General features: G+C 40.6%; 1 protein-coding gene across 1 annotated transcript in view; it reads left to right on the top strand.

Moving 5' to 3' along the window:
• The window catches only part of bcr (BCR activator of RhoGEF and GTPase), a 118,737-nt gene that overhangs the window by 63,451 nt on the left and 27,759 nt on the right, over positions 1-27,527 (top strand). Inside the window, exons 2-8 of the mRNA XM_066690351.1 lie at positions 2,829-3,013; positions 12,596-12,700; positions 14,118-14,303; positions 20,709-20,816; positions 23,330-23,390; positions 24,060-24,112; positions 24,965-25,105. Coding sequence (XP_066546448.1) covers positions 2,829-3,013; positions 12,596-12,700; positions 14,118-14,303; positions 20,709-20,816; positions 23,330-23,390; positions 24,060-24,112; positions 24,965-25,105 — 839 coding nt within the window. The remainder of the gene's footprint in view (positions 1-2,828; positions 3,014-12,595; positions 12,701-14,117; positions 14,304-20,708; positions 20,817-23,329; positions 23,391-24,059; positions 24,113-24,964; positions 25,106-27,527) is intronic.

Here is a 27,527-nt window from a genome sequence, read left to right as displayed (position 1 = left end):
GCGACCCCCCCGGGATGTGAAAATCAAATTTGGTTGGAAATTGGAGCAGAGGCCATGATACATACTCTCACAAACACAAACAGCTCTCTGGTAGGATTTGCCAGCTGATAAATGAACACGCTAAGCAGCAACCTTAAATTCTTCACTCCTTTCGCTTCCTTGCTGCGTTGCATGCTGTTAGTGCCTACTGAAGTGAAATGCAGCCTGTGCTGAGGGCAGGGAGTACAATGGATCTGTTTTTAGTCCACACCATTGTCCTGTAATGAAGTGTACTGTTCTATACATGTCCTTTTACTGTAGCTGCCAACCTTTGAGTGAGATAAATATGGAAAAGAAAAAAAAAATGGCAACAACAAAACACAAACATCCTATGTCTGATTTGAGACTAATTGAATGTACTGCACAATATATTGACAGGACAGGGTTTCATCAAGTTGGTCAGTGAAATTGCAGTTCATACGGTTTTCAGATTCCTAGCATAACAGCCCCCACCCCCAAAAAAATACATAAAAATCACTTCATGAAAACGATATTCATGAACTGAGACATGCCAGATTCTAGCTTGAGTAGATGCGGTGGTGTTTTTTTGTTTCTGTACCAGCATAAGATAAAAACTGAATGCAAAATAGGACAGAACGTGGAAAAATAGTTAATGAATCTCGCCTTTGTTATCATCAGGCAAAAGTCTCCTTCAGATGCAGTCTGCTATATTAAGAGAGTGATTGCATAATCCCTGCCCAAGGAAATTGTGACTGAGATTGTGTTGTGCAGGTCAGACAGTGGCTGCAATCTGCATACTTCCCAATGTCCCTGGCAGAGCTGTACAGTAGGATTTGGCAGAGTATTTGCATCTTTTTTTTTTTTTTTTTTTTGTTTGTTTTGGTAAGCTTGTTTTGCATTTCTGTGCAGTGGCAGTTAAACTGATGCCTCTAGCAGAAACAGATCAGAAAAATCAGACAAAAAGTGGTCTGTTTCTCACACAGAGACCTGAATTTGTGTGCCTTTTTGGATACTGTACGCAGGTGTGTGTATGTATATATAACACGAGTGAGGCAGTGAGAGGATGAGACGCAGATAGAGAAAATAATTGGCGAGGTTCTGGTACCTGGAGTAGTTACGTTCGCAAAGAGAGGTAATTATTCAAAGCCCTCGGCATCTTGGTAACACTCAAAAGTACCCTCATAAACGCACATTCCTCAGATTTTCAGCTCTCTCGTTACATTTTCAAGTGAAGTACCTTGTTTAAAAGGATTCAAAGGCAGAGAGTATGTTTCCGAAGCGCGCACAGCTGCTCAAAAGAAGCAGATTGTTCAGGCCTTGTCTGTTGGGGTTCACATTGGGCCCTAGCTGTCAGATATCATTCTCAGATGTCCTCGTGGCATTAATAAAGAAAGTGGGGGAGGGTCACACAGTTTCTTCATTTCAGTGGATATGTTGGGGGGTGGGGTGTAGCTCCAATGCATTATTTATCAGAAGTCTTTCAAGGCAAGTGTTAATCGCAAACTTTTTATTACTTTTTTTTACCCCCGTTTTCGCAGTACATCCCTTGAGTGGTATGACTGCATCAGGTTTTAACTAAACCGTGTTTTTCTCAAGTCTTTTCTCCCTTCCATTCTTGACATGGCAATTATGAAAAAAAATAAGTTACCCTTAGCAAAGAAAGAGTGATGTTCCTCAATCGTGAGCACTTTACTGCAAGAACATTTCAGCCCAGCCAATTAATTGCTCCTAAATTATTTATGAGCGGAGAATGCTTAATTGAGTTAATAATTTCTAGCGACAAGAGCTATTATTTCTCAACCTTTTTTCCCTTTTTCTTTCTTCTTTGAGAGCCAGTAATTAAAAACGGGCCACTAATTTCTAATGAGGCCAATATCTATGGCTTTAAGAATGAAATGTAATTAATGATTAGCAAAGTTTATCTCTTGTCATGAAAAAATTAAAAATTGCACAGGCTTCAGAGATGTAAAGGCCCCAGAATGGCAAAGGGGGAAAATTATTTTAAATTAGACACTGTGTCCATCTGCATAGACATTGTATACTTTCATTTGACAATTCTGCCATTTCATTAAATGTTGTAGAGATGTTCTGTTGTCCTTTAACCTGAGTTTGCAGGTGCTGCCATACTCTGATTAAAAATTCAAAAGGCGCGTGGTGCGTGAACATTAGAATAGACATTAGTTAAAACGTTTCTTCATTACAGAGACTAAAATAGGTATGTTTCATTAAACTATAAGTCGCTCTGGATAAGGGCATCAGCCAATAAATAATATTAAGTTCTACATTTTTGAAAACTGACATGAAAAGACAGTTGTTGAAAGAGATTGTAATGCTTCTGGCTGATGAATAGCATTCGCCAAAGAGACTGAAATGTTTTACTTGTTTATATTCAGTCAAGAATAATTTGTACTTTATAGGCACTCTGAGATCTCATGGTTTGGTTTGGTTTGTCTTTGGCCAAATAATTGAACCACATTTTGTTTAATTTTTTTTTCATTGATGCTCAAGCTTTCCTTTGTTTTACAAGGACAGAATAAATATTGTATTATTTACCATATAACAATTTGTTTTTCTATATCGTGGCAAATGTTCCTTCAGTTCTCTATGAATGTCTCTGTGAAGTATTTGTTGTGAAGGGTGTCTTATTTTAACCTATAATAATAATGAACAACGGAAGCTCATAAGACTTCTAATGAAGAAGAAAGGGAAAAAAAAATCAACCTACTTTACTTCCAGCTGTTGTTCTTGCTACGGGGGCATGGATTGACTCTTGACCTTTGACCTCCGACCTTCTACTACTGCTGACCATGGCTCTCTCTCTCTTGCAGATGCTTCCTTTACTGGGACGCCTCCCACCTACGGCTATGACGCGGACCGTGCGGAGGAGCAGCGGCGGCATCATGACATGATGCCCTACATCGATGACTCGCCCTCCTCCTCCCCCCATCTCAGCTCCAAGAGCCGGGGGAGTAGAGACACGCTGTCCTCGGGATCCCTAGAGTCCTCCAAGTCGGTGAGTCTGGGATTGCCCTTCATGACATCCGTCACCTCCACACCTGAGAGCTCCATTCTAGTATGTTGTTCCTACACTGCCTACATTGCCAACAAGAAGACAGTATGTGATCAGTTAGTGAGGGACGCGTCACCAGGCATTTGTTCTTCTAGATCTCTAGTTTTTTCAATTTACCTAAAGACTGTTTAGTTGGTCCGAACAAAATGGTTCCCAGTCCATAAATTGATGACTTAAAGGGTGTCCTAAAAAAAAAAAAAATACACTAGACTTTGGCTCCCCAGGTCATGGACTGCACACACTTTGCTTTGGCCACCATGCTCCAGACCAAATCCAAATGACTGTCCACGCACCAGACTCAGATTAAGAACGCAATGTTGGATTAATTTTGTTGTAATCACGTAGTAGAGATTTGACTACATTATTAACTTAAGGTTGTTAGTGGCAGAGCACCTGAATTCCTGTGCCATTTAAGCAGCGAGTTACTGGGCTCTCCGTTGTGTCCATGTATTTGGGCCTTTAGGGTTAAAGTAGGACACAAACGCTGCCAGATGATTGTATCTGAAATGTTTCATAGATATTCCGGTCAGATATAAAATCCAATGGAAAATTAGGCCTTAGCCCAGAGCAAGCCAAACCTTCTGCCTGTCTGCCAATGTGAAATTGAATGCACTGTTCTCTGTGGTGGGTTTGCTATAGGTAGAAGATGTCCTCTGTCAAATCAGGGACGGCAAATCAAGTATCAGAATTTGTAAGTTGCAATTGGCAGTTGGGTCAAAGCTTTGGTTAAGCCACATTTTTCTGCTGGAATGACTCATCTTCTGAACTTGCAGCCTGATGAGCCACAAGGAAGTGACAGTGAGTGGAGAACTGAGGAGCTGATTTAAGCCTGCTTTTCCCTGGTGGTGATGGCCAATTTTGCATAGCCCACCCTGGGAACTGCTGGACTCAAACCTGGCAATAGCTTAGTGGGGATTATAGTCTAGCTTGTTATGGGACACATCCTGAGCTCCCAGTGAATACTTCTACTGGATGCTCCACTTGGGAGATACGATTAAATGAATATTTGTTAAGAAAAGGGTTTATAACTGGCTTGGTTGCCTCCTGTGGTGAGGGCCTCTTTTGAGCACTGTTCTGTACGCAATATGAAAGAAACATTACCTGAGGCAAGGTCCCTCAAACTCCCTCGTGTTCTCACAGAGGTGAATGAGTCACAGCTTTAGAGATTGGTGACTTCATGCGTCTTTTCCACCCTCTCGAATTCCTCAAAGCCTTTAATCGGCCAGGCTGGAAAAAACGAAATTGATTGATCGCCTGGGATCCGTCAATAAGTAATAGTCTCTTGCCGGGGTGTAATTGGTTTTCTCCGACATCTGTGTGGCCCCTTTAACCCTTGGTCTCTCTCTCTTTTTTTTCTTAATTTTAATCTGGCTGGTATTCCTGGCCAAGTCTCTAGTGGGGACGATTTACAGTGAGGGGTATTTGTATATATATGTGTGTGTGTGGGGAAAAAAGTATTTGATCCCCTGCTGATTTTGTACGTTTGCCCACTGACAAAGAAATTATCAGTCTATAATTTTAATGGTAGGTGTATTTTAACAGTGAGAGACAGAATAACAAATAAATCCAGAAAAACGGATTTCAAAAAAGTTATAAATTGGGCTCTGCAGGATTTCAGTCCTTCACGGCATAGTGTGTTACCAGTTGTTTTCTTGGTGACTATGGTCCCAGCTGCCTTGAGATCATTAACAAGATCCTCCCGTGTAGTTCTGGGCTGATTCCTCACCGTTCTCATGATCATTGAAACTCCACGAGGTGAGATCTTGCATGGAGCCCCAGACCGAGGGAGACTGACAGTTATTTTGTGTTTCTTCCATTTGCGAATAATCGCACCAACTGTTGTCATCTTCTCACCAAGCTGCTTGGTGATGGTCTTGTAGCCCATTCCAGCCTTGTGTAGGTCTACAATCAGTCCCTGACATCCTTGGACAACTCTTTGGTCTTGGCCATGGTGGAGAGTTTGGAATCTGATTGATTGATTGCTTCTGTGGACAGGTGTCTTTTATACAGGTAACGAGCTGAGATTAGGAGCACTCCCTTTAAGAGAGTGCTCCTAATCTCAGCTCGTTACCTGTATAAAAGACACCTGGGAGCCAGAAATCTTGCTGATTGACAGGGGATCAAATACTTATTTCCCTCATTAACATGCAAATCAATTTATAACGTTTTAGAAATGTGTTTTTCTGGATTTGTTTGGTGTTATTCTGTCTCTTACTGTTAAAATACACCTACCATTAAAATTCTAGACTGATCATTTCTTTGTCAGTGGGCAAACGTACAAAATCAGCAGGGGATCAAATACTTTTTTCCCCTCACTGTATACATTAACACTGTGTTTGCAGGGCAGCTCAGTGCACAACAGTTTTATTTGGAATTAGGCTAAGTATCAAAGTAAGTTAATTTAATTGGAATCTTTCTGTGTTGAGCTGTTTAAAAAGAAAGAGAGGGAACCACAACAAACTAAATTGATTTCAGGGCCCATTGCGTTTCATCACCGACTACTTGTCCGCTACTTCATTGATTTCATTGGCTTCTAGTGCTCTTAGAAATATAATTTGCCCCCCCCCCCCCCCCACTTTAGTGCTAGTTCTATTACTCCTTCCTCAATGACCGATTGCTAACCACTGATACAAAAGGCAGTTCATTAAGATTTAACGTCTCACTCCCTCATTTAAATGACTCTTTATTGCTCCTGAAAGAATCTCTGAAAATTACATCAATCTTCCCTTAATCAAGTTAGCTGGAGGATCTATGGTTTGTTCATTCATTCTGTGGGGCTGAATGCCCAGGATATCATAAGGCCCTTCTGCTTGTGCTGAACTAAGATGAATATATATTGTTTTAGGTTTCTGGTGATCTGTGTGGTTGTTCCAGAAATTCAGACATTTTGTAATGGAGTGTTGGCCAAAACAAGACCCAACAATTCGCTAACACATTACAGTGGGCGTTCTGTTTTAATGAAGGTGAATTTTTGCTTTTAAGTTGAAGGGTGGGGTGTTAATGTATAAAAAAGAGGACATGCATAGAATTCTGTAGTGAGCTTCGATGTTGGCGTTATTTGTTCATTAGTCAAATACAAATGTTGCAATATAGGGATGTTTTCTGCTTGTAAATTAAACATGACGCGAATCGTATTTACCCACCAGATGTTTTGTGAAGTGTTCCCTTTTGGCTCAATGGGGAGATGAACATTTACATTTTTAAAAACAAAAATGCTTGAATCTCACTTTTGGTTATTCTATAGTGATTTTAACTAAATGTTTCACAAAATAGTTAAACTAATAATTAATGGTTGTTATGCTAGTTAAATGCCACTGATGATAATTGAGTACTGACCATGTATCTTGGAATAAAGTAACCTGCACTTCAGGCAATTGTATTTGATGGTTTGCACAAAATAGGAGGAAGAATTTTTGTCAAAAACACATTTGTATTTTAGGAATGTAATTTACAATTGGTAATTTTTGGTTTGGTCCCAGTGCAATCTGGGAACTGGTTTCTTTCTGAGTTTGCTGAAAAGGCTTGCATTTTTGTGCCTCCGCTCTGTGCCTCTTTATTTAACTAGAGAAATCACATTGAGATTGAGAAGTGAGGCCTGGCCAAAATTGCAGCATACACCAAATTACACGCATGTAAAAGAAACACAGCACACGGCATATATCAATTACTTCATGAATAACTTAAAAGAGCTGATTTCAAATGATAAGTAGTTAAAAACATAAACTCTGTGGTCAACAGCCACTGGGATCTGGGATTTAAAATCATCAATCAGTACAAAATGATTAATTTTCAAGTCCTTTAGTAAAATATTCCATGAAGATAAGGACAGCATAGCTAAGTGAACCGCAAAGATCACTGGAGATAAAAAGCATCAGACATTCAAGCCTCTCCTGGCAAGTAGAATAAAAATGATGAAGCTCATAAAAGACCATTGAGGATTGTGACAGTGACGGTGCAGAATTGGACCAAAGTACAAGTTAAAAAAAACAAGAAACAAATCAACACCGACACATTTTTGGAGCTTTATACTGCTGGAAGCTGGCCGTTTTGTAATGCTAATCAGGATGGGTAGTAATTTATGAGTTACTTAGTTAATGGAGATTCTCTTAGGTAGTTGGCACTGATCCGTTTCCATTGTGACAGTGCTTTTAATTTCCGTTGGCAGGTCTTCTGCTGTAAAGCAGGTTTTGCCACAGGCTGTGTTTTAGTCCTGGGTGCTCCCATGGCACATCTTTATAGATGGTGGGAGCTGTGCGTTCTGGGAAAGCCATGGAATAATGCATCTAGCTTTGTGTACAGGGTAGTGCCTGCGGTTGTGTTTCTGTGGAGCTAAATAGCTTTTTACAATATTACACCAGCACTAAAATAGATGGAAGCTGGCATTATATATATAAAAATGTTATGTATATTGAAGATACTCACCCACCTAAAAATAAAAGTTAATGAATAATATCTGTGAAAGAAGACCAGGCCTAGTTTACAAGCTATGGCAATTATTACACAAGGAGATTTTAACCAGTTTGGTTTTAGTTTTGGTTGGTAGTTTTGCTCTCATAGCGACGTCAGTAAGGAAAAAAAACAGCCACTCAGTTTACTTTTCTTGTGATTATTACACTGCATGGAAATTTAAATGAGAGAAATAATCCTTCTTCCTCTTGTTCATATAATTATAGGCTAATGCCTTTTTCCAAGGTGACTCTCATTCACTAAGGAACTGTGAAGTTTACACATCGCTAAGGTCATGTTTTGTACAGTGATAAACAAACTAAAATAATAAAATCAATATAACAGGAAATTCCAGGCCTTACCAAGCATAGGAAATGCATTCACAAACCAAAGGGGCTACAGGGAGTAAACAACCCAGCATTAATATTTTTTGGGCAGGTCAGCTGAGGAATGATATGGCTAGATCCTTTTCTGGTATCTAAAATGCACATATTTTATTCATGACTGTTGATAAATAAAATATGATTGTCTGGAGGGTGTTGCCGATCCCAGAAGAGGGGCTTTGCAACAGTACCTAGCATAGAGATCATGCGTAAACAGTCGGTTAAAATCCTTTGTTTCTTTTAATAATTAAGACTAATTTCACGTTTATTTTCCCATGGTTAAAGTGGTTTGTTTTTCCACCAGTCTCAGTCCAGTATATTCCACTGTGGGTTTTTTTTTTCTTTCTTTTCTTTTCTTTTTTCCCCTTTCTACTGAGGATATATCGGAAGGTGTACAACTAATTGATCCGTTAACTCATGCTATCCAATGCCCAATGTGCCGCTAAATGCTAAATATGCATGAATACGCTAATTACAGTTGCACCAATTTTAAGTTCCATCTGTATTATCCCAGATGAAGAAATACATATATTTAGGGTAGGCTTAATATTAATCCCTGAGATACATCTTCCTTGATGTATTTTAATCTAAATGTAAATGTGTCAGGCCTAATGTGTTTTGATAACCCTGGCGGTTGTACAGTGTTTAATGAAGAAATGTCATATATTGGTAGCTCCCATCTCATACAGGCAAGTGCATTTGTACTTTATTGCAGATCTCACCTTCTGCCTCGTGTTTTTCGGGATGCTATATAATTGGCCATGGATGTGTGAAATCGGAAAGCAACCTCTAAGCTCTTGCAGTGTGTAACAGAGACCCCATGTTGTAAAATCCGGTATATAATTTACCTGCAATCGATGTTGCGTGCATCCCTCTTGTTTATTTGTGTATAGAGTTACAGACTGAAGACTTGAACCTCTTTCATATGGAAACCATGTTATTTTTAATACATATGATTTTATTCAACTTTGCCTGTTTACCGAACACTGATTTGGCCTAGTGGGTTGCAGGAATAATTCCAGTTGAGTCACTGAGCTTATTTAAGATAGAGGGTGACAATATGTGTGTCTGAAACTATAGATATCTACATTGGCACACCCTGTCTGAAATATATGACACACAATCATAAGTCGTCGCTGGGACGAATACATGTTTAGTAAACCTGTACAGCATTTCCCATCTCAATAAGTGTGTATTAATTAACAATATCAATATATAATTAATTATCTATCTTTCACTATCTCTATCAGTCTAATTTCTGCATGCACAATAGCCTTATGGTATAGTATGGTAAGAGTATCCAGATTGCTTGTGCCACCTGTGAGCATTTTGAACCGCCCTTACCCAGAAGCAACATCGTTAGAGAGCAGAAATCAGTTGAAGTTGTTTGTCTGGGATGGGGGGTGGTGGCAGGGAGGAAAGGCACGAGGAGGAGGAAAAATACTCTCTTCAGCTTTGGAGAAATATTAAACACCAAACATCTGAGGCTTTGCCCTGGAGCGCTTTGGCAGTCTGCTGCCAACTTATACAATCTTCAAAATGACAGGCTCTGGGAATGTGGCCTTTATCTGTGTTGTATAGTAAACCACGTCAAAACCAAATGGTATCATTGCATTTGAGCAACTCAGAATATTTTTGTAACATTGATAACCCAATGAAAGGAGAAGTCACTTCTATTAATTTGGACTAAAGTGGCACAGCAACCATCCATAATATCACCAGATTACCTGTTCTCTCCCACAGTGCACTGCTTCAATTTCATCTCAGGCAGAACACAGGCAGAGGATGTGTAGGTCATAAACAGAACTGCATCTTTATATTGCAGCTTTGATTGCTGTATTTCATTCTCAGATCAGGTGTAAATATAGGGCTGGCAAACAAACATTCAGGTGTCCAGTGCTGGTGTGTGTACCAGGAAACCACACGCCTTTGGGACTACTGAAACACAGGAAATCAAGTTACTGTGCCGATGTTATCCTAAGGTTATGTCACACAAAGGACCTTGAAACACTTCGGTTAGTCGCACGACCTTGGATTTGACATTTTTCAAATTATGTGTTCCACAAGAGGTCTAACCACAAGCATGGCTGTAAACCCAACTAAAGCATCGGTCTTGCCCCCTATTGTTTAAACCAAGCCAAGTGCAATAAGCTGGGTAATCACAGTTTGTTTTGAAGCAAATCAAACTCGGCAAGAGATTTCCCCTCTCATGTTATTCACTTGCATTCCTATCCTTTTTATGGGAGGTGTTTTTCAAGAGACTAACCGCACTCTTTGTACAGTCTGATCTATGCCCAGGCTATTGCAAATGTGGAAGTAAAAATGCTATTCTACTCATAGCTTTAATCCCTCATTTTAAGTCTGGATATAATCTCTGTTTATATAAACACTGAAAAAGGTTTGTCCTCTTTACTGAGGTTCTCTCTCTCTCTCTCTCTCTCTCTCTCTCTCTCTCTAAGCTCTTAGGAAACAGAGTTGTCTAATGCCCAGCCTGCCTCCTATGTATATGAATGGGAGAAATCTGAAACCCTGCAATAACAGACATGGCCTTAATAAGGAGCTTAGTATGCAGAATATAGTTGACTACCTGTAGCAATTATAACAAGTCACTTAATATATAAATATGTGTTTTAATAATAGATAGTCATTGTAGCCATTTCATTGTTGATACCATATGTGTCTATACCCTATCATATAATAAGAAACAAATAAGTTACAAACGAGGAGGAGGCCTTTGACTGCTCTGGCTCATTCACTTGCATGTAAATAACTAATTGATCTGAGTGTTTTAACCAGCTGTTTGTTGAAGTCTGCATCAATGACATGGTGGGGTAACTTGTTCTAGACTCCCACAATCCTACAGTGAGGGGAAAAAAGTATTTGATCCCCTGCTGATTTTGTATGTTTGCCCACTGACAAAGAAATGATCAGTCTATAATTTTAATGGTAGGTGTATTTTAACAGAACAACAACAAAATCCAGAAAAATGCATTTCAAAAAAGTTATGAATTGATTTGCATGTTAATGAGGGAAATAAGTATTTGATCCCCTGTCAATCAGCAAGATTTCTGGCTCCCAGGTGTCTTTTATACAGGTAACGAGCCGAGATTAGGAGCACTCTTAAAGGGAGTGCTCCTAATCTCGGCTCATTACCTGTATAAAAGACGCCTGTCCACAGAAGCAATCAATCAGATTACAAACTCTCCACCATGGCCAAGACCAAAGAGCTGTCCAAGGATGTCAGGGACAAGATTGTAGACCTACACAAGGCTGGAATGGGCTACAAGACCATTGCCAAGCAGCTTGGTGAGAAGGTGACAACAGTTGGTGCGATTATTCGCAAATGGAAGAAACACAAAATAACTGGCAGTCTCCCTCGATCTGGGGCTCCATGCAAGATCTCACCTCGTGGAGTTTCAATGATCATGAGAACAGTGAGGAATCAGCCCAGAACTACATGGGAGGATCTTGTTAATGATCTCAAGGCAGCTGGGACCATAGTCACCAAGAAAACAATTGGTAACACACTACGCCGTGAAGGACTGAAATCCTGCAGCGCCCGCAAGGTCCCCCTGCTCAAGAAAGCACATGTACAGGCCCGTCTGAAGTTTGCCAATGAACATCTGAATGATTCAGAGGAGAACTGGGTGAAAGTGTTGTGGTCAGATGAGACCAAAATCGAGCTCTTTGGCATCAACTCAACTCGCCGTGTTTGGAGGAGGAGGAATGACCCCAAGAACACCATCCCCACTGTCAAACATGGAGGTGGAAACATTATGCTTTGGGGGTGTTTTTCTGCTAAGGGGACAGGACAACTGCACCGCATCAAAGGGATGATGGATGGGGCCATGTACCTTCAAATCTTGGGTGAGAACCTCCTTCCCTCAGCCAGGGCATTGAAAATGGGTCGTGGATGGGTATTCCAGCATGACAATGACCCAAAACACACAGCCAAGGCAACAAAGGAGTGGCTCAAGAAGAAGCACATTAAGGTCCTGGAGTGGCCTAGCCAGTCTCCAGACCTTAATCCCATAGAAAATCTGTGGAGGGAGCTGAAGGTTCGAGTTGCCAAACGTCAGCCTCGAAACCTTAATGACTTGGAGAGGATCTGCAAAGAGGAGTGGGACAAAATCCCTTCTGAGATGTGTGTAAACCTGGTGGCCAACTACAAGAAACGTCTGACCTCTGAGATTGCCAACAAGGGTTTTGTCACCAAGTACTAAGTCGAAGGGTTCAAATAGTTATTTCCCTCATTAACATGCAAATCAATTTATTTTTTTGTTGTTATTCTGTCTCTCACTGTTAAAATACACCTACCATTAAAATTATAGACTGATCATTTCTTTGTCAGTGGGCAAATGTACAAAATCAGCAGGGGATCAAATACTTTTTTCCCTCACTGTATGTGTGTAAGAACCGTGTATAACCTCTAGAAAGTAAGTGTGTACAATGTTTTTGACATCTATATGTGTAGTGAGGGGGACGCAGGTGCTCATAAATTCCTCAGTTGTGTGAATGGGTGTGGAGGGTTTAGTAGTGGGCACTTTTCTGAGTGGTGTTGTACCCATTGGTACTGTAATAATTGCAGTAGCATATTGGTTGGCTTGCTTATAGGGCTTCATCATAGGTGGGTTCCTGGGGGTACGGAGGTATGCATTGGACTGCTTCTCATGACAGCTGTGTTTTTCCTTTGCAGAGCGAGCTGGATCTGGAGAAAGGGCTGGAGATGAGGAAGTGGGTGCTGTCCGGGATCCTGGCCAGTGAAGAGACGTACCTCAGCCATTTGGAAGCACTATTGCTGGTAAGCTATTTGGTCTTCCAATGCACAAACAAACCCAATGGAATATCATAAAATGCATCTTGTACGTAGCATTCAAGAAGGCTGGCTTAAGGAGTAAGGTTTTGTGACCTTATTAACATACATCATAGTCTGGAGATATGCAAAGGTCTCTTAATTCTTAACTCTTAATTAAGCATCATTAGCAATCTGCTTCATCCTTGTAGGGAAAGTATGGTCAAACCAGAGCCGCTCAAGTCCTCTGATTGCCCAAATCTGTTTGAGAGGTGTATTGTGCATTCCCAATTCTTTGATCTTCTAATTGATTTGCATTTTCGAATGTTTACAAAACTAAACGACATGATTCAAAGATAAAAAGTGGATAGGGTTTTGTTACTCAGTAGTCATGTAAGAAAAGTTACATTTATGATCCGGTAAATACAGTACCAGAACAAGTATCCGTAAAGAAGATGCGTTCTCATTGTCCAATTTAATACATATAAAATTAATACTGAAGCGTTCAAGTTATGAATGAAAATAATCCATTAATCATATTTTCACAGATGCGCCACTTTTTCTGAGCTGAGCCCTAACGTGTTGATCATCTGTGCATCATCAGATTTGAGTGTTTAATCATTCAGCATGATCCTGCAGTGCATCAGAGTCATGTTTTGCATCTCACGTCAGCAGCAGACTCCCAGTAGGCGTGAGAGGCAGAGTGGAGGGGGGGCTCTCTCTCTTTGGAGCACTCCACTCCTTAGAGATGGAGAGAGAGGGAGGAAGAGAATGAAAGGAGAACAAACGATTGAGCTTCCTTGATGTCCCAATGTGGCATCTCTATTCATCAGGGGGTGTGAATAAATCTAATCAAATAAAGAAAACCTACAATTTTGCATATTCACCCCAGCCCAGCCCTCAACACAACTCAGAAATGCGCACACACACACACACACACGCAACACAGTCTTGCTTTCAATCTACATTTCTGAAACACATTTTGAGTAGCCCGTTCTTTTTGCATTGTGAAAACACATTTCCCCTATTCCACTGTTGATAGCTCTCAGCTGTTGATCGCATCTCTCAGTACCTGTTTATTTCCCAAATTGGATCATTCCTCACACTCTACTTCAAATGAAGGATTTGGACACCTTCTGAAGGATGTGGTGGTGTGGGAATGAGGCCCTTTACAGCAGTAATCTTGTTTTCATCTGTGGTCTTTTTTTTTTTTTTCTTGTCCTTCTTGCTGTTCTTTCATTTGAATCTACTGTTGGAGAGTCAATTAAGTTGAAGGATTTTTGGGAGGGGTGTGGGGATTGTTTGTTCTAGGATTTTCTCTACCACTGGAGCTGAATTAGATTTTTGGCTTTCGTTTTGCCTTTAGTTAACTTGACAAATATGTGATGTTTAAGAGCCCTGTCTTTCTCCTTCCCTATCCTCTCAGCCCATGAAGCCCCTGAAAGCTGCCGCCACCACGTCTCAGCCTGTTCTGACCATGCAGCAAATCGAGACCATCTTCTTCAAAGTGCCTGAGCTCTTTGAGATCCACAAGGAGTTTTACGATGGCCTCCTTCCCAGGGTGCAACAGTGGAGCCACCACCAGAGGGTGGGCGACCTCTTCCAGAAACTGGTGAGGAATTTTCAGGGCCCGAGGGACAGTGTCTGGGGGCTGGGGGTGGCTGTGTGGGTTTGAAGGCCATTTGGTGTGTTTGGCGTGTGTGAATTTGAGCGCCAGACCGATTTGGTCTGCTACGATTCTGTCCGGAACTGCTCTTTTCTGAGCAAGAGGTCCGATCTTTATGAGGTATAGGAGACTACCACTGATTATGAAGGGTTACAGCTAATAAAATCTTTGAAGACATTGCTACCTTCCTCAGTTTTAGTTTGCCTTAGTTCACAGCGTACGTGAACAGGAAATGTAATATTATAAAAGTTCTTTCTAAGATCTCCTTAGAATACCAATGTCCCCCTGCCTCACCACTCCATGTTTAATTATATTAGCGTGTCAGGATTCATGTAAGCTCCTTTTGATAGTTTTCCTCCAGTCAGTCTGGAAGCTGGCAGCCGTCTTTCTCTCTCATAGCTGTAAAGCAATGCAGATTTTAGCATTCACCAGTCGAGAGTCAGCAGCTGTACTGAAAACGACTGCAGGGTACAATAGGTATCCATTGGTGATTCTGTCTCTGAAGAGCCCTTTCTCTCAGTACCAGTGCAGATGGGAGTCAATGCCACTGTGACGCACTGAAACACACACATACACCCCCTCCACTGTGCCAGATGGTGCCCTGTTATAATTGGTGCAAAAACATTCTCTTACCACCTGCTGCAGCTAATAGAATGTAATTATGTATCTACAAACAATAGAGGCATCCCTCTTCCAGGCCTAAAGCAGTTCGTGATTGTGGGGAAGGACCCATTTACTCTCTTATCCAATTCTCTGTGGATTTAAAAATGAGTTTTTGCAAGGAAATCTCCCTTTCACGTCACTTGTGTGTCTGCAACAGTCGCTCTTCTGTAAACCCCTAGTCAGGGTTTTCCTCAGCTTTGTGGCCAAACAGCGACCTCTGAGGCATGCAAGAGTTGTTATTTTTTAATCTATTTACTGGAATTTGTGTTTTTTGTTTTGTTTTTATAAACTAAGCACAATTTTCCGCACCAGATATAAGAGCAGGAAAGTCACTACTTACAGAAAAGTAAGCTGACATTAAAACAGTCCGTCAACATTGCAGGATGTTTCCCGTAATTCCTCTAAGCCGGGCTTCCTCTAACAAGCAATGGGAGAGCATTTTCAGAGTAAATAAATGACTCTTTGATGACTCAAGCAGAGCTGCTGTAAATGTCGAGATATCAGACACGCTTTGGAGGCAGATGAACAAACCTCTCTCACTGGCTTTTTTTCTTTCCTTTGATACAAGCCAAACTACATGACAGCTACTAAAAGGGAGAAAGAACATTTCTGAGGCACGTCTTTGTCTGAGCTGTCTCAATGCAAATTGCTACTAAAACGTGCAGTCTAGGATTTCATCCTTGCTTATAAAGGTAACTAAGGGCGGCCTTTTTTTTTTCTTTAAGTAAATTACTGCTCTGACAGAAGTTTGCAGTTTTATTTTGTTTTTCTAAGGGAATTAATTTATCAGCATGTGCCCTTCAGACATTCTCACCCCCGAGTTTTATTGCAGTGTGATGCAGCAGTTTGGAGGCTTTTTCAGCAGCACTTTCTTTTATTCAAGATCAGCATTGGAATCCTCTGGTTTTCTCCAGTGTGTGCAATTAACCCATAGTGGTTTATTCTGTTCAGATGTGAAGTTTTTTAAACTATATATATATATATACACTCACCTAAAGGATTATTAGGAACACCATACTAATACTGTGTTTGACCCCCTTTCGCCTTCAGAACTGCCTTAATTCTACGTGGCATTGATTCAACAAGGTGCTGAAAGCATTCTTTAGAAATGTTGGCCCATATTGATAGGATAGCATCTTGCAGTTGATGGAGATTTGTGGGATGCACATCCAGGGCACGAAGCTTCCGTTCCACCACATCCCAAAGATGCTCTATTGGGTTGAGATCTGGTGACTGTGGGGGCCAGTTTAGTACAGTGAACTCATTGTCATGTTCAAGAAACCAATTTGAAATGATTCGACCTTTGTGACATGGTGCATTATCCTGCTGGAAGTAGCCATCAGAGGATGGGTACATGGTGGTCATAAAGGGATGGACATGGTCAGAAACAATGCTCAGGTAGGCCGTGGCATTTAAACGATGCCCAATTGGCACTAAGGGGCCTAAAGTGTGCCAAGAAAACATCCCCCACACCATTACACCACCACCACCAGCCTGCACAGTGGTAACAAGGCATGATGGATCCATGTTCTCATTCTGTTTACGCCAAATTCTGACTCTACCATCTGAATGTCTCAACAGAAATCGAGACTCATCAGACCAGGCAACAGTTTTCCAGTCTTCAACTGTCCAATTTTGGTGAGCTTGTGCAAATTGTAGCCTCTTTTTCCTATTTGTAGTGGAGATGAGTGGTACCCGGTGGGGTCTTCTGCTGTTGTAGCCCATCCGCCTCAAGGTTGTACGTGTTGTGGCTTCACAAATGCTTTGCTGCATACCTCGGTTGTAACGAGTGGTTATTTCAGTCAAAGTTGCTCTTCTATCAGCTTGAATCAGTCGGCCCATTCTCCTCTGACCTCTAGCATCAACAAGGCATTTTCGCCCACAGGACTGCCGCATACTGGATGTTTTTCCCTTTTCACACCATTCTTTGTAAACCCTAGAAATGGTTGTGCGTGAAAATCCCAGTAACTGAGCAGATTGTGAAATACTCAGACCGGCCCGTCTGGCACCAACAACCATGCCACGCTCAAAATTGCTTAAATCACCTTTCTTTCCCATTCAGACATTCAGTTTGGAGTTCAGGAGATTGTCTTGACCAGGACCACACCCCTAAATGCATTGAAGCAACTACCATGTGATTGGTTGGTTAGATAATTGCATTAATGAGAAATTGAACAGGTGTTCCTAATAATCCTTTAGGTGAGTGTATATATATAGTGTGTGTATGTGTATGTATATATTTGTGTATATATGTGTGTGTGGGGGGAAAAAAGTATTTGATCCCCTGCTGATTTTGTACGTTTGGCCACTGACAAAGAAATTATCAGTCTATAATTTTAATGGTAGGTGTATTTTAACAGTGAGAGACAGAATAACAGCAAAAAAATCCAGAAAAACGCATTTCAAAAAAGTTATAAATTGATTTGCATGTTAATGAGTTACTGTTACTGTCACTGTTAAAATACACCTACCATTAAAATTATAGACTGATCATTTCTTTGTCAGTGGGCAAACGTACAAAATCAGCAGGGGATCAAATACTTTTTTCCCCCCCTGTGTATATATATATATACACTCACCTAAAGGATTATTAGGAACACCTGTTCAATCAACCAATCACATGGCAGTTGCTTCAATGCATTTAGGGGTGTGGTCCTGGTCAAGACAATCTCCTGAACTCCAAACTGAATGTCTGAATGGGAAAGAAAGGTGATTTAAGCAATTTTGAGCGTGGCATGGTTGTTGGTGCCAGACGGGCCGGTCTGAGTATTTCACAATCTGCTCAGTTACTGGGATTTTCACGCACAACCATTTCTAGGGTTTACAAAGAATGGTGTGAAAAGGGAAAAACATCCAGTATGCGGCAGTCCTGTGGGCGAAAATGCCTTGTTGATGCTAGAGGTCAGAGGAGAATGGGCCGACTGATTCAAGCTGATAGAAGAGCAACTTTGACTGAAATAACCACTCGTTACAACCGAGGTATGCAGCAAAGCATTTGTGAAGCCACAACACGTACAACCTTGAGGCGGATGGGCTACAACAGCAGAAGACCCCACCGGGTACCACTCATCTCCACTACAAATAGGAAAAAGAGGCTACAATTTGCACAAGCTCACCAAAATTGGACAGTTGAAGACTGGAAAAATGTTGCCTGGTCTGATGAGTCTCGATTTCTGTTGAGACATTCAGATGGTAGAGTCAGAATTTGGCGTAAACAGAATGAGAACATGGATCCATCATGCCTTGTTGCCACTGGTGGTGGTGGTGTAATGGTGTGGGGGATGTTTTCTTGGCACACTTTAGGCCCCTTATTGCCAATTGGGCATCGTTTAAATGCCACGGCCTACCTGAGCATTGTTTCTGACCATGTCCATCCCTTTATGACCACCATGTACCCATCCTCTGATGGCTACTTCCAGCAGGATAATGCACCATGTCACAAAGGTCGAATCATTTCAAATTGGTTTCTTGAACATGACAATGAGTTCACTGTACTAAACTGGCCCCCACAGTCACCAGATCTCAATAGACCCAATAGAGCATCTTTGGGATGTGGTGGAACGGGAGCTTCGTGCCCTGGATGTGCATCCCACAAATCTCCATCAACTGCAAGATGCTATCCTATCAATATGGGCAAACATTTCTAAAGAATGCTTTCAGCACCTTGTTGAATCAATGCCACGTAGAATTAAGGCAGTTCTGAAGGTGAAAGGGGGTCAAACACAGTATTAGTATGGTGTTCTTAATAATTCTTTAGGTGAGTGTATGTATGTATGTATGTATGTATATTTATATGTATATGTATGTATATATATATATATATTTTTTTTTTTTTTTACTATATTGAAAAGGATATCCCTCACAAATGAGTTTGAAATGTAAACTGATAGTACTCCCATTGCACTCCACTTTGATCAGATTTCCATTATTCTCGTTCTGTTATTACTAAGCTACCTCTAAGCAGAGACTAACAGATTTATAGCCTCACAGTTGTGTTAATTTGCCTAGACAAATGTGTGAATTTAAAACCCTCTAAGCGTCTGGCTGGTCTGCTTTATCGCCTCCATTTGCATTCGAGGCAGCAACCTGAACAGTGTCCCGGCTATGCAAAGGGAGTGATTTTAATTTTCCTGCAGTTTCATCACTAGTGAATTTTGTAGCTTACCACTGTGGTGGCGAGATGAAGTGATATGGTTGTTCCAGCCATTTGTATTGGAGACTGTATTGTTATAGGTGAGAGATCGTACATTATGGGTTGCATTTAGGCTGAGGTTGGTGGAAATGCATGTCATGCTATACTCAATAAAAGTACTGAGTGGCCATTTACGCCCTGTGATGCACTGTACCGAGGTGAAGAGCAATGCAAGCTCCAGGCCCCTCTCTCACTGTGTGCTGGTGAGCACAGCCCAGAGTTTACCTAGGGATTTTTCATGGACGCACTTGATGAGCTCAGGGTTTAATGCCACTGTGAGTTAGTCTGCTCTCCATATTTAATCTCCTTTAATTAAGAAAGACTTGATCATGGGCCTTTAGGGTGGGGTAGAGTAAACTGTTACCTTCCAGTTGCCCTTACAGGTTTTCCACCGTGCAGGAGCTTCACACCGAATAGATGTGGTGGCTGTTCTCATTTGTTATATTGAGTGTTCATTTCTCAATTGAAATGATACAATTAAGGGTTTTAAATAATGCAGATAGTTTGTTTTGCTTTCGTTTTTCAATTTTTTGGTTTTTGTTTGCGGCCTTGTCTTACTCACGCATGATGAGGCCTATTTCCTCAAAGGTTGAGGGATATGGGGATGGAGGATTGGGGGGGACTAGAGATCAGTCCATGCTTAACTGGTAACCCACCTCCCTGAGTCCGCTGGTCTCGTCTGGCTAGCTGGCATTGGAATGTTCCCAGATGTCATCAGTCTCTAAAAGTGGTTTCCCTGCAATTACTGTACTGCTATATTTATTCCCTGTAATGTTGTGTCCGTCAAGATCAAAGTTCTAAGCTATATGTATAATATAATCTGAACTCCTTGTACCTGTGTTGTCAACACTAGCTTAAGGAAGGTGGCTAGTTTGTTATTGCTCTCTGTAATTGATTGACAGCAGGAGCTGGATGTAGAAATCAGTTGGCTTATTCCAAAACACAATTTCACAGAGGTGTCTCTGAATATGGGAATTGTATTTTTTTTCTAAAACATCATTCATGACAGAAACTGAACTGATAATCCTGGATAGTTCTCATTTTGTGGACCTGCCAGCAGCAATAAGTCTGTCTCTTCTCTGATGAGGGGCAGTTATATGGTCATGATGAGTGTTGTACATCAATTTTCCAGATATGTGTTCATTGGACTAAAGCAATTTTGGTCTTCATCTGTAGTGTGAATACCATCACATCCTGACTCATACAGGCATGCTCCCCTGACTGAGAGCAATCCAACACTGGGAAGAATGCCTATTTCTATTTCATACATTAATTCACAATGCAATATCGCTGGAACATTACGTTTTTTGTTTTTTTTCCTTCTTCCTACAACTTAATTCTCTTGCACTTGTGTACTTCTTGGATTTACTGCTATACTGCGTAATATGGGTATATGGTCCCAATTACAGTACAATATAGTGACAGTTTCCCTCCTGCTAGCTGGACGAATTAATTATGCCCTTTTTTTTATTTGACTAATTTGTTTTTCTTCACAGGCCAGTCAGCTCGGATTGTATCGGGCCTTTGTGGATAACTACGAGGTTGCCGTAGAAACCGCCGAGAAGTGCTGCCAGGCCAACACACAGTTTGCTGAAATCTCAGAGGTATGACGTCACAGGCAGCAGGATTAGGGCTGTGGACTGATCCTCTGTGGGGAGGTTTAGCTGGGGGGGTTAACTCTCTCCTCGGCTGCTTCGTGCCACCCACAGTTACCTTGGTTACTTGCGTTTCTCGAAAAACAGTTGTAGGGTGTACCCTCTAAGACCACTTCCAGTTCATACTGTAGAGAGTTGACTGTTTAAAAATCAGTGGCATTAAACCACTCCAGTTAAGTGTCAACACAGTTTTTGGTATTCTGCACTGCAACTGGATTTCCAACCGCAATTAGGAAGAAACAGATAACCCCTGTGCCGACATCTCTACACTGGCTTCCTGTGCAGTTTAGAACTGATTCCAGATGCTCCTCTTCACACAAAATTGCTCATACTGAACTGATATTTTCCTTATTGCAGCAGCTGGAGAGCAGTGTTTTCAAGGGTTGTCAAGTTGTACTTTAAGGGGAAGAGCCGTATCTTTATAGAATTCTGAAACAATTCTGAAACTTCGGTTGCACATCGCACACCACAAACAGTTTTTTTTATCAGTTATCTTGTTTTTTTTTTTTCTCGAGCTCCAGGACAGCTCTAAACTGTTCACCACTGGGCTTTCACATTACCTTTGGATGATCAGCGTCCGGAAGCACTGAATAAAGTACTGAGTTTAGAAAAACAAACAACAAAAGGGAAAGCTGTGTTGAAACTAATTAGATTTGAAGACACTGTGACCTTGCCTACAGTGCAGATCAGTAGTCTGAGAAACTGTGGAGAAAGGCCTTTATCCTTTTCACATATAGATGTAACATGACGTTTTGCAATTATTTATTTATATAGGTTTGTTAAATCGAAAAGCTGTTGGGTTGATAGCCCTCCAAGCAGAGGCCTGGAGCTGGTTGCAGGCTTGAGTGCTGTAGCTCAACAATAGATTGGTAATTAAAGTGTGTAAAAGCATTGCTTGGCAGTTTATTATATTTTTGTGGCTCTATCCTACTATAGACTTTTTTTTTTTTTTTTTTCTTACTGGTTTATGAAAGCTGGTAATGGTTGAAGAGGTGTTTTTTAGTAGCCTTTACAGTCGTATGGGTTTTCAACTGAGGATTATCATTGTTAATTGAGCTTTGCAATCCATGTGCAACCACAAATGGATTCACTTAAGCTTCTTCGTCTATCTTATAGGTCTCATTGTATTGATGTCTTCCCTCCAACATGGTGCGGTTTTGTGATGCAGCTAAAGAAAGGCATTCTAATTTCTCCCTCTGTTTTGGAGCACATATTTTTAAACATATAAACAACCCATTAAACATTTATTTTTACCTTTTACCTTTGTCCTTATTAGTGTTTGTTAGACTTTAACTCACCAGACTATGAATATACTTGTCATATAACTACTGCAAGTCACTCTTGGTAAGAACCATCTGCTATGAAATAATTAAGAAAAGTTTCACATGTCAGTATCTTGAATAAGGAAAATAGAACATATAACGGTATCCCTGCAAAGCAAGATCCTTATCACACATAATTAACTGGGAGGGGGGAGGGGGGAGGATTACATTATACCAAATTGATTTCACAATGACTAATTTTTTAATAAGGATCCCTTGCATTGGATTAAGATGATCTAACTTTATGAGGGTACTGACATGCTCTAGGACATTCTGGTAAAGTCAGACTTCTTAAAATAAATTGAATATATTGACTCAACAGTTACTGCTTTTTTGAAGATATTTCTTGCAATGCCTAAGCCCAGTGCAAATCCTCTGGGGGTGTCCTTAAAAAAAAAAAAATATATATATATATATATATATATATATATATATATATATATATATATATATATATATATATATATATATATATATATTGCTATTTGGAAGGAACATGGATTAAAGCTTTTTTTTGTTTTGTTTTGTTGTTTGTTCCCCCCAGTGGTGAGAGCTAGTCAACAATCTTGGTTAAATACTTTATCTGTACTGTCCAGTTTACATCAAAGTTTGAATTAACTGACCTGATATACCAAGCAATACGTTGGTTTATTGGTGTCATGTTTATAGGCATCATAGAGTTTGGAATTTTAAGAATTCTTTGTCAACAGATATTGTCAGCACACTACCACGTCACACCCTTTCTTAAGGTATTTATTACTACAGGAAAAAGGTAAACAATCCAAGGTAACAGCACTTCCACACAGGCGTTCAGCACTGGGCCCGAATCAGTGAATCAGTAGGCTGGTTTACAGTGGGTTCTTGTCCTGCAGAGTAGAGACAGGAGGGAAAGTTGAAATGAAATAATACGTGCAGTGAAGTATGAAAGAGAGTGTAACACCTAGGGGTTAAAAATAAGTGAATAAGACTTGATTGACTTTACTTGGTTAAGTCATGGATTTTGATTCCTACAAAAAACACTTTAAAAACAAGAATCGTGGCGCTTATTATATTTCTTCCACTCTAAATAACCAAAAAGGTAATTCATTCTTTGTAGTTTATCTTACCCTAACAAAGTCTTTGTGCCTTCATTTTATGCAGAATCTAAAGGTCAGAAGCACCAAGGATTGCAAAGATCAAACGGCCAAGAACTCTTTGGAAAGTAAGTACATATTTCTCTATAATGAATATACCCTGTGGACCAGCTGTGAATGACCCGCATCTTGAAAATATCCTCATACACTGAGTGACAGCAGAACACCCTCCTCATCTGAATTTAAAACAGTCAGCCCAGAGGGGAAATTAATGCAATCTTTCCACAGTTTCACAATCAAGGGTCTTTTTAATTGTTCCCGATTGATTCTCATCTTGGTGGAACGCTGTTTTTGCTCATGCAATCTGTAATTCTTGGCCACCGTCAGTGTTAAACGAAGGAGTTTTTATCAATGGTGACTGCATGGAAAATGGCAGCAGACGTTGGCTTTTGGTTAATTACTGCATTAGTCCGTTCCAATTTACACCATGGGAAAGGTATAGTCTTGGATGCATACTGGTTGACAAGTCTGATGACATCTAAGACTTTGGAATTTAAAGAACTAAAGTTTCTGTAATTATCAGCACAGTGCAAGTTCATACCCTGTTTAAAAAATATTTATTAGTGTAGGAAAAAGGTTAACAGTCGATGGTAAAAGCATGAGTACAGCACTGGGCCCGAATCAGGGAGCAGGCTGGTTTACAGTGGGTTCCTGGTATATATGGATACTGTATGAAATCTCTGTCTTCCCTGCATTTTGAGTATGGAACTCAGGCCTGTTCTTCTCTTTCTTCTCAGCTCTCCTCTACAAACCAGTGGACAGAGTTACGCGCAGCACGCTGGTATTACATGTAAGTCGAACGAAGCCTAAAGCATCAAGTACCCCGGTTAGGTACAGTCTGCTTGTCTAGCAGGAACGAAAGCTAAAAAAAAAAAAAAAAACTCTACTGTTCCCTGTAATCTTGGGACACAATTCACATCTGTTCAAGGCTATCCAAGTATTGTCCAGAAGCATTTTAGCATTTGAGCATCTTTCATACAAGGAACTCGGAGCAGTGAATAGAAGATGCCAGTTTTGGCACTTTTATTTTAGTTTACTTTTATTATTGCTGTTTTTTGGATCATCTTTGACATGTTGTGATTCAAAATTATTTGAGGAATCACTCATTGATCCACAATCTGAACAATCAGACAGAAAAAACGAATAATATTATGATGCAACAATTAGTAAATGATTGTGCAGTGAGGTTTCAGTGGTCTCGCTTCCTACATATCAGTTTAACATCATAAATACACATTATTATAACATCATTATACATTTAATTCTTTACTGATATTTCATGTTTCATATTTCAACAATTGTATCGTGACTGTGTAAATCCCCTTGAATTACACAGATTTGAGTGTGACAAGCAAATCCAATTACTGGATGCATTATCAAGTTCATCTAGCCATGGGACAAGAATCGATGAAATCTTTTAAGAGGCATTCATGAAGGGGTGGTTGAGTTTTCATTGACCATGCCCATTCTGCAAGGAAAGCAGATGAAGGTGTATGATATACAAGGTTTGCAGAAGCCGTAGAATCAAGAGCTGGATGAGAAATGCCGATCTCTTGCTTTGTCGCTGGCCAAGTGTTTGCAATTGTAATGCTTGTGCAGTTTAGGCTGTTGAGTAATGTGGTTATGGTTTCCTTCTGCGTAGGATCTACTGAAACACACCCCATCCAGTCACCCCGACTACCCCTTGCTGCAGGACGCCCTCCGCATCTCCCAGAACTTCTTGTCCAGCATTAATGAGGAGATTACCCCTCGCAGGCAGTCCATGACCGTCAAGAAAGGAGAGGTGAGTTGCTGGCCGAGCTGACCCTCGAGGGTCCTCTGTTCTAGACACTTGTAGGATAGTTGGTTTTCCACTGGTGCAAGGTGTTCAAAAGGGGTCTGCTTCACTGTTTCTCAAGGCAGGATTGAAATGTATTCTGTTGATAAAAGCAGAATTAACTCAACCTATACTTTCACTGTTCCCCGCCTCCATAAATGCTTGCAGGTGATTGTTTTTTCTTTCTCCTTGTCCTCCTGCTGCAAGGCCCAACACTAAACATTTGGGAGTAACATAATGCAGCTGGCTATTGTGTTATGGTTATGCAATTTTACCCCATTGAAAGCGTCATGATCTCGTTAAATGAGCTGCAGTCATGGTTACATTGTTATATCATGTTATATCTGAAATAGGATGGTCTATGACCTTTATAGTCTGTGGCATTGTTTTTTTTTTCTTTTCCCCTCCAAATAACGAGCTAACTTCAGTGTGTGCAGACTTCAATAACAATGATTTGAAGCCTGAAGGAATGTAGCCTTCATTAGATCAAGAGTAGACATACTAGGAAAGCACAATATATATTTCCCATTCAACAATATCTGAATTGGAATAAAAGCAGACGTGTTAGAGAGAGGGAAGAGGGATAGCATATGTGAGGAAAAAGAAATACCTATTAGGGCAGTGAGAGCTGTAATCTCCAAGCACTTGTTTACTCCTGCAGTGGCATATCCGATGGATCGGTTGCTTTGGATACCTAAAAGTCCGCATCATTCCTTGGTGTTCCTTTGCTCTCCTTTAAGCACTGGCATAAGTTATAAGCACATGGAAGCACTGCCGTTATCTTTCCAGCACTGAAAATGATTTTTTTGTTGTTGCTTTACACAGTTTAGGACTCGAGGCACTTCCTTTTCTGAAAAAACAATCAAACAAATAAAACCGGGATTCGCTTATTCATTTCACCCTAAAAATAGTATAGCTGGGATCGGGTAACCGCTCAACCCTGACTCTAGGACAGCTCCTCTACTTTGGGGTGGTGACTTTCCCAGGTCCGCCCCTCCTGTAGACCAACCACTAGGGTTGTGATGAAGTTCGTTGCAGATGTCAAACTGCGCACGTTTAGCAAATCCGAACTCTGTTGAATACTAAACCAAACGAATTTGGATTTGTAGCAAGATATTTTTGTCTACACACACATGCATGAAGTCAGCCAGCTTATTCACTCAGTCCGGTCCAGCTGTTGTTTTACAGAGAGAAGGCATGATGTGATTGTTACAGATAGGGCTGTAATGTTGTCAGAGTGCACCAGACCAGAGTGCTGCTCCGGCACTTTTAAATCCATGAAGGCAGAACTCCGCCTGTGAAGGCATAGTGTAGTGGAGCCAGGCAGAGGGGCGCCACTCTTTCAACCCCATGCTTCTCAATTCTAAATATTTACAATTATTAATAAATTTGTATTTAAAACATTTCTTGCGCAGTGTCTTTTGTATGAAATAATATGATGAGAATAAGTAATAAAGTCCACTTATTAACATAACAATTCATATAAAAACTGCGTGCAGCACCCACTCCTTTTAACTCTCTGCTTTTTCATTTTTCCTCATTTTTACATTTACTCGAGTATTTGAGTTTGACCCTGTCCTTCTCTGGGTGTTTTTTCTTGACCACATAACTGATGCCAAACATGCCCGCACATCATCACTTCACGAGTTAAACCCCTGCATGTCAACTCCCCTGTGATGCTCATCACAGCAGTTACTGCCTAACAAAACAGAGCTGTTTGTGTTTTTGAAATGTAATGTACAACTACTAGCCTAAACTACATGTAAGTAGTAAAGTGACTAGTAATAGTGGTATTAGATACATGTTAAGAACTTAAGAAACCATGTTGAATTGTAAGTTTTGCAACTGAAGACTCAAACAATTGTTAATTTGAACAGTGAAATAATAGTAATAAAAGTACTCCATTATATTCAATTTTAGGACCATGAGCTGATGTTTTTTCAGCTCTATTTCACATTTACAGCATTTAAATCTTTTTTTAAATAAGAACTGTATTTTATAGTAATACGAGCAAATACAAAATTCCCCTCAACCTACAACTAAATACGCTATGTCCGCATTGACATCCCTACCAGCCTCAACTCTTTTTTTTTTAGATGTCTCTCTCTGTGCTACGGAGATAGAGTAGTGTGGCTAGTAGGTCTCCCCCGTCTCTTTCCCCCAGGAACACACAGGTCAGAAGTGCCCCTGTGAGATGGTGCAATGAAAGCTCGCATGACCAGCTCCATGCAATGGGCCGCTCCAGTGAGGCTGTCTGTAGGGGAGAGCTGGCATTTGGATTACTAATTGAATTCAATCAGATCTTACGCTTCCTCTTTCTGGCAGATCAGTGTCCCCAGTGGGAAAGCGGGTGGACTGTTTTCGCTGCCCGATAGCTCTTGATGTGTAA

The sequence above is a fragment of the Amia ocellicauda genome, chromosome 17 (assembly GCF_036373705.1).
Source record: "Amia ocellicauda isolate fAmiCal2 chromosome 17, fAmiCal2.hap1, whole genome shotgun sequence".
Classification (NCBI taxonomy): Eukaryota; Metazoa; Chordata; class Actinopteri; order Amiiformes; family Amiidae; genus Amia; species Amia ocellicauda.
The sequence above is the reverse complement of the archived record's forward strand: the minus strand, read 5'-3'. Positions and strand labels throughout refer to the sequence as shown.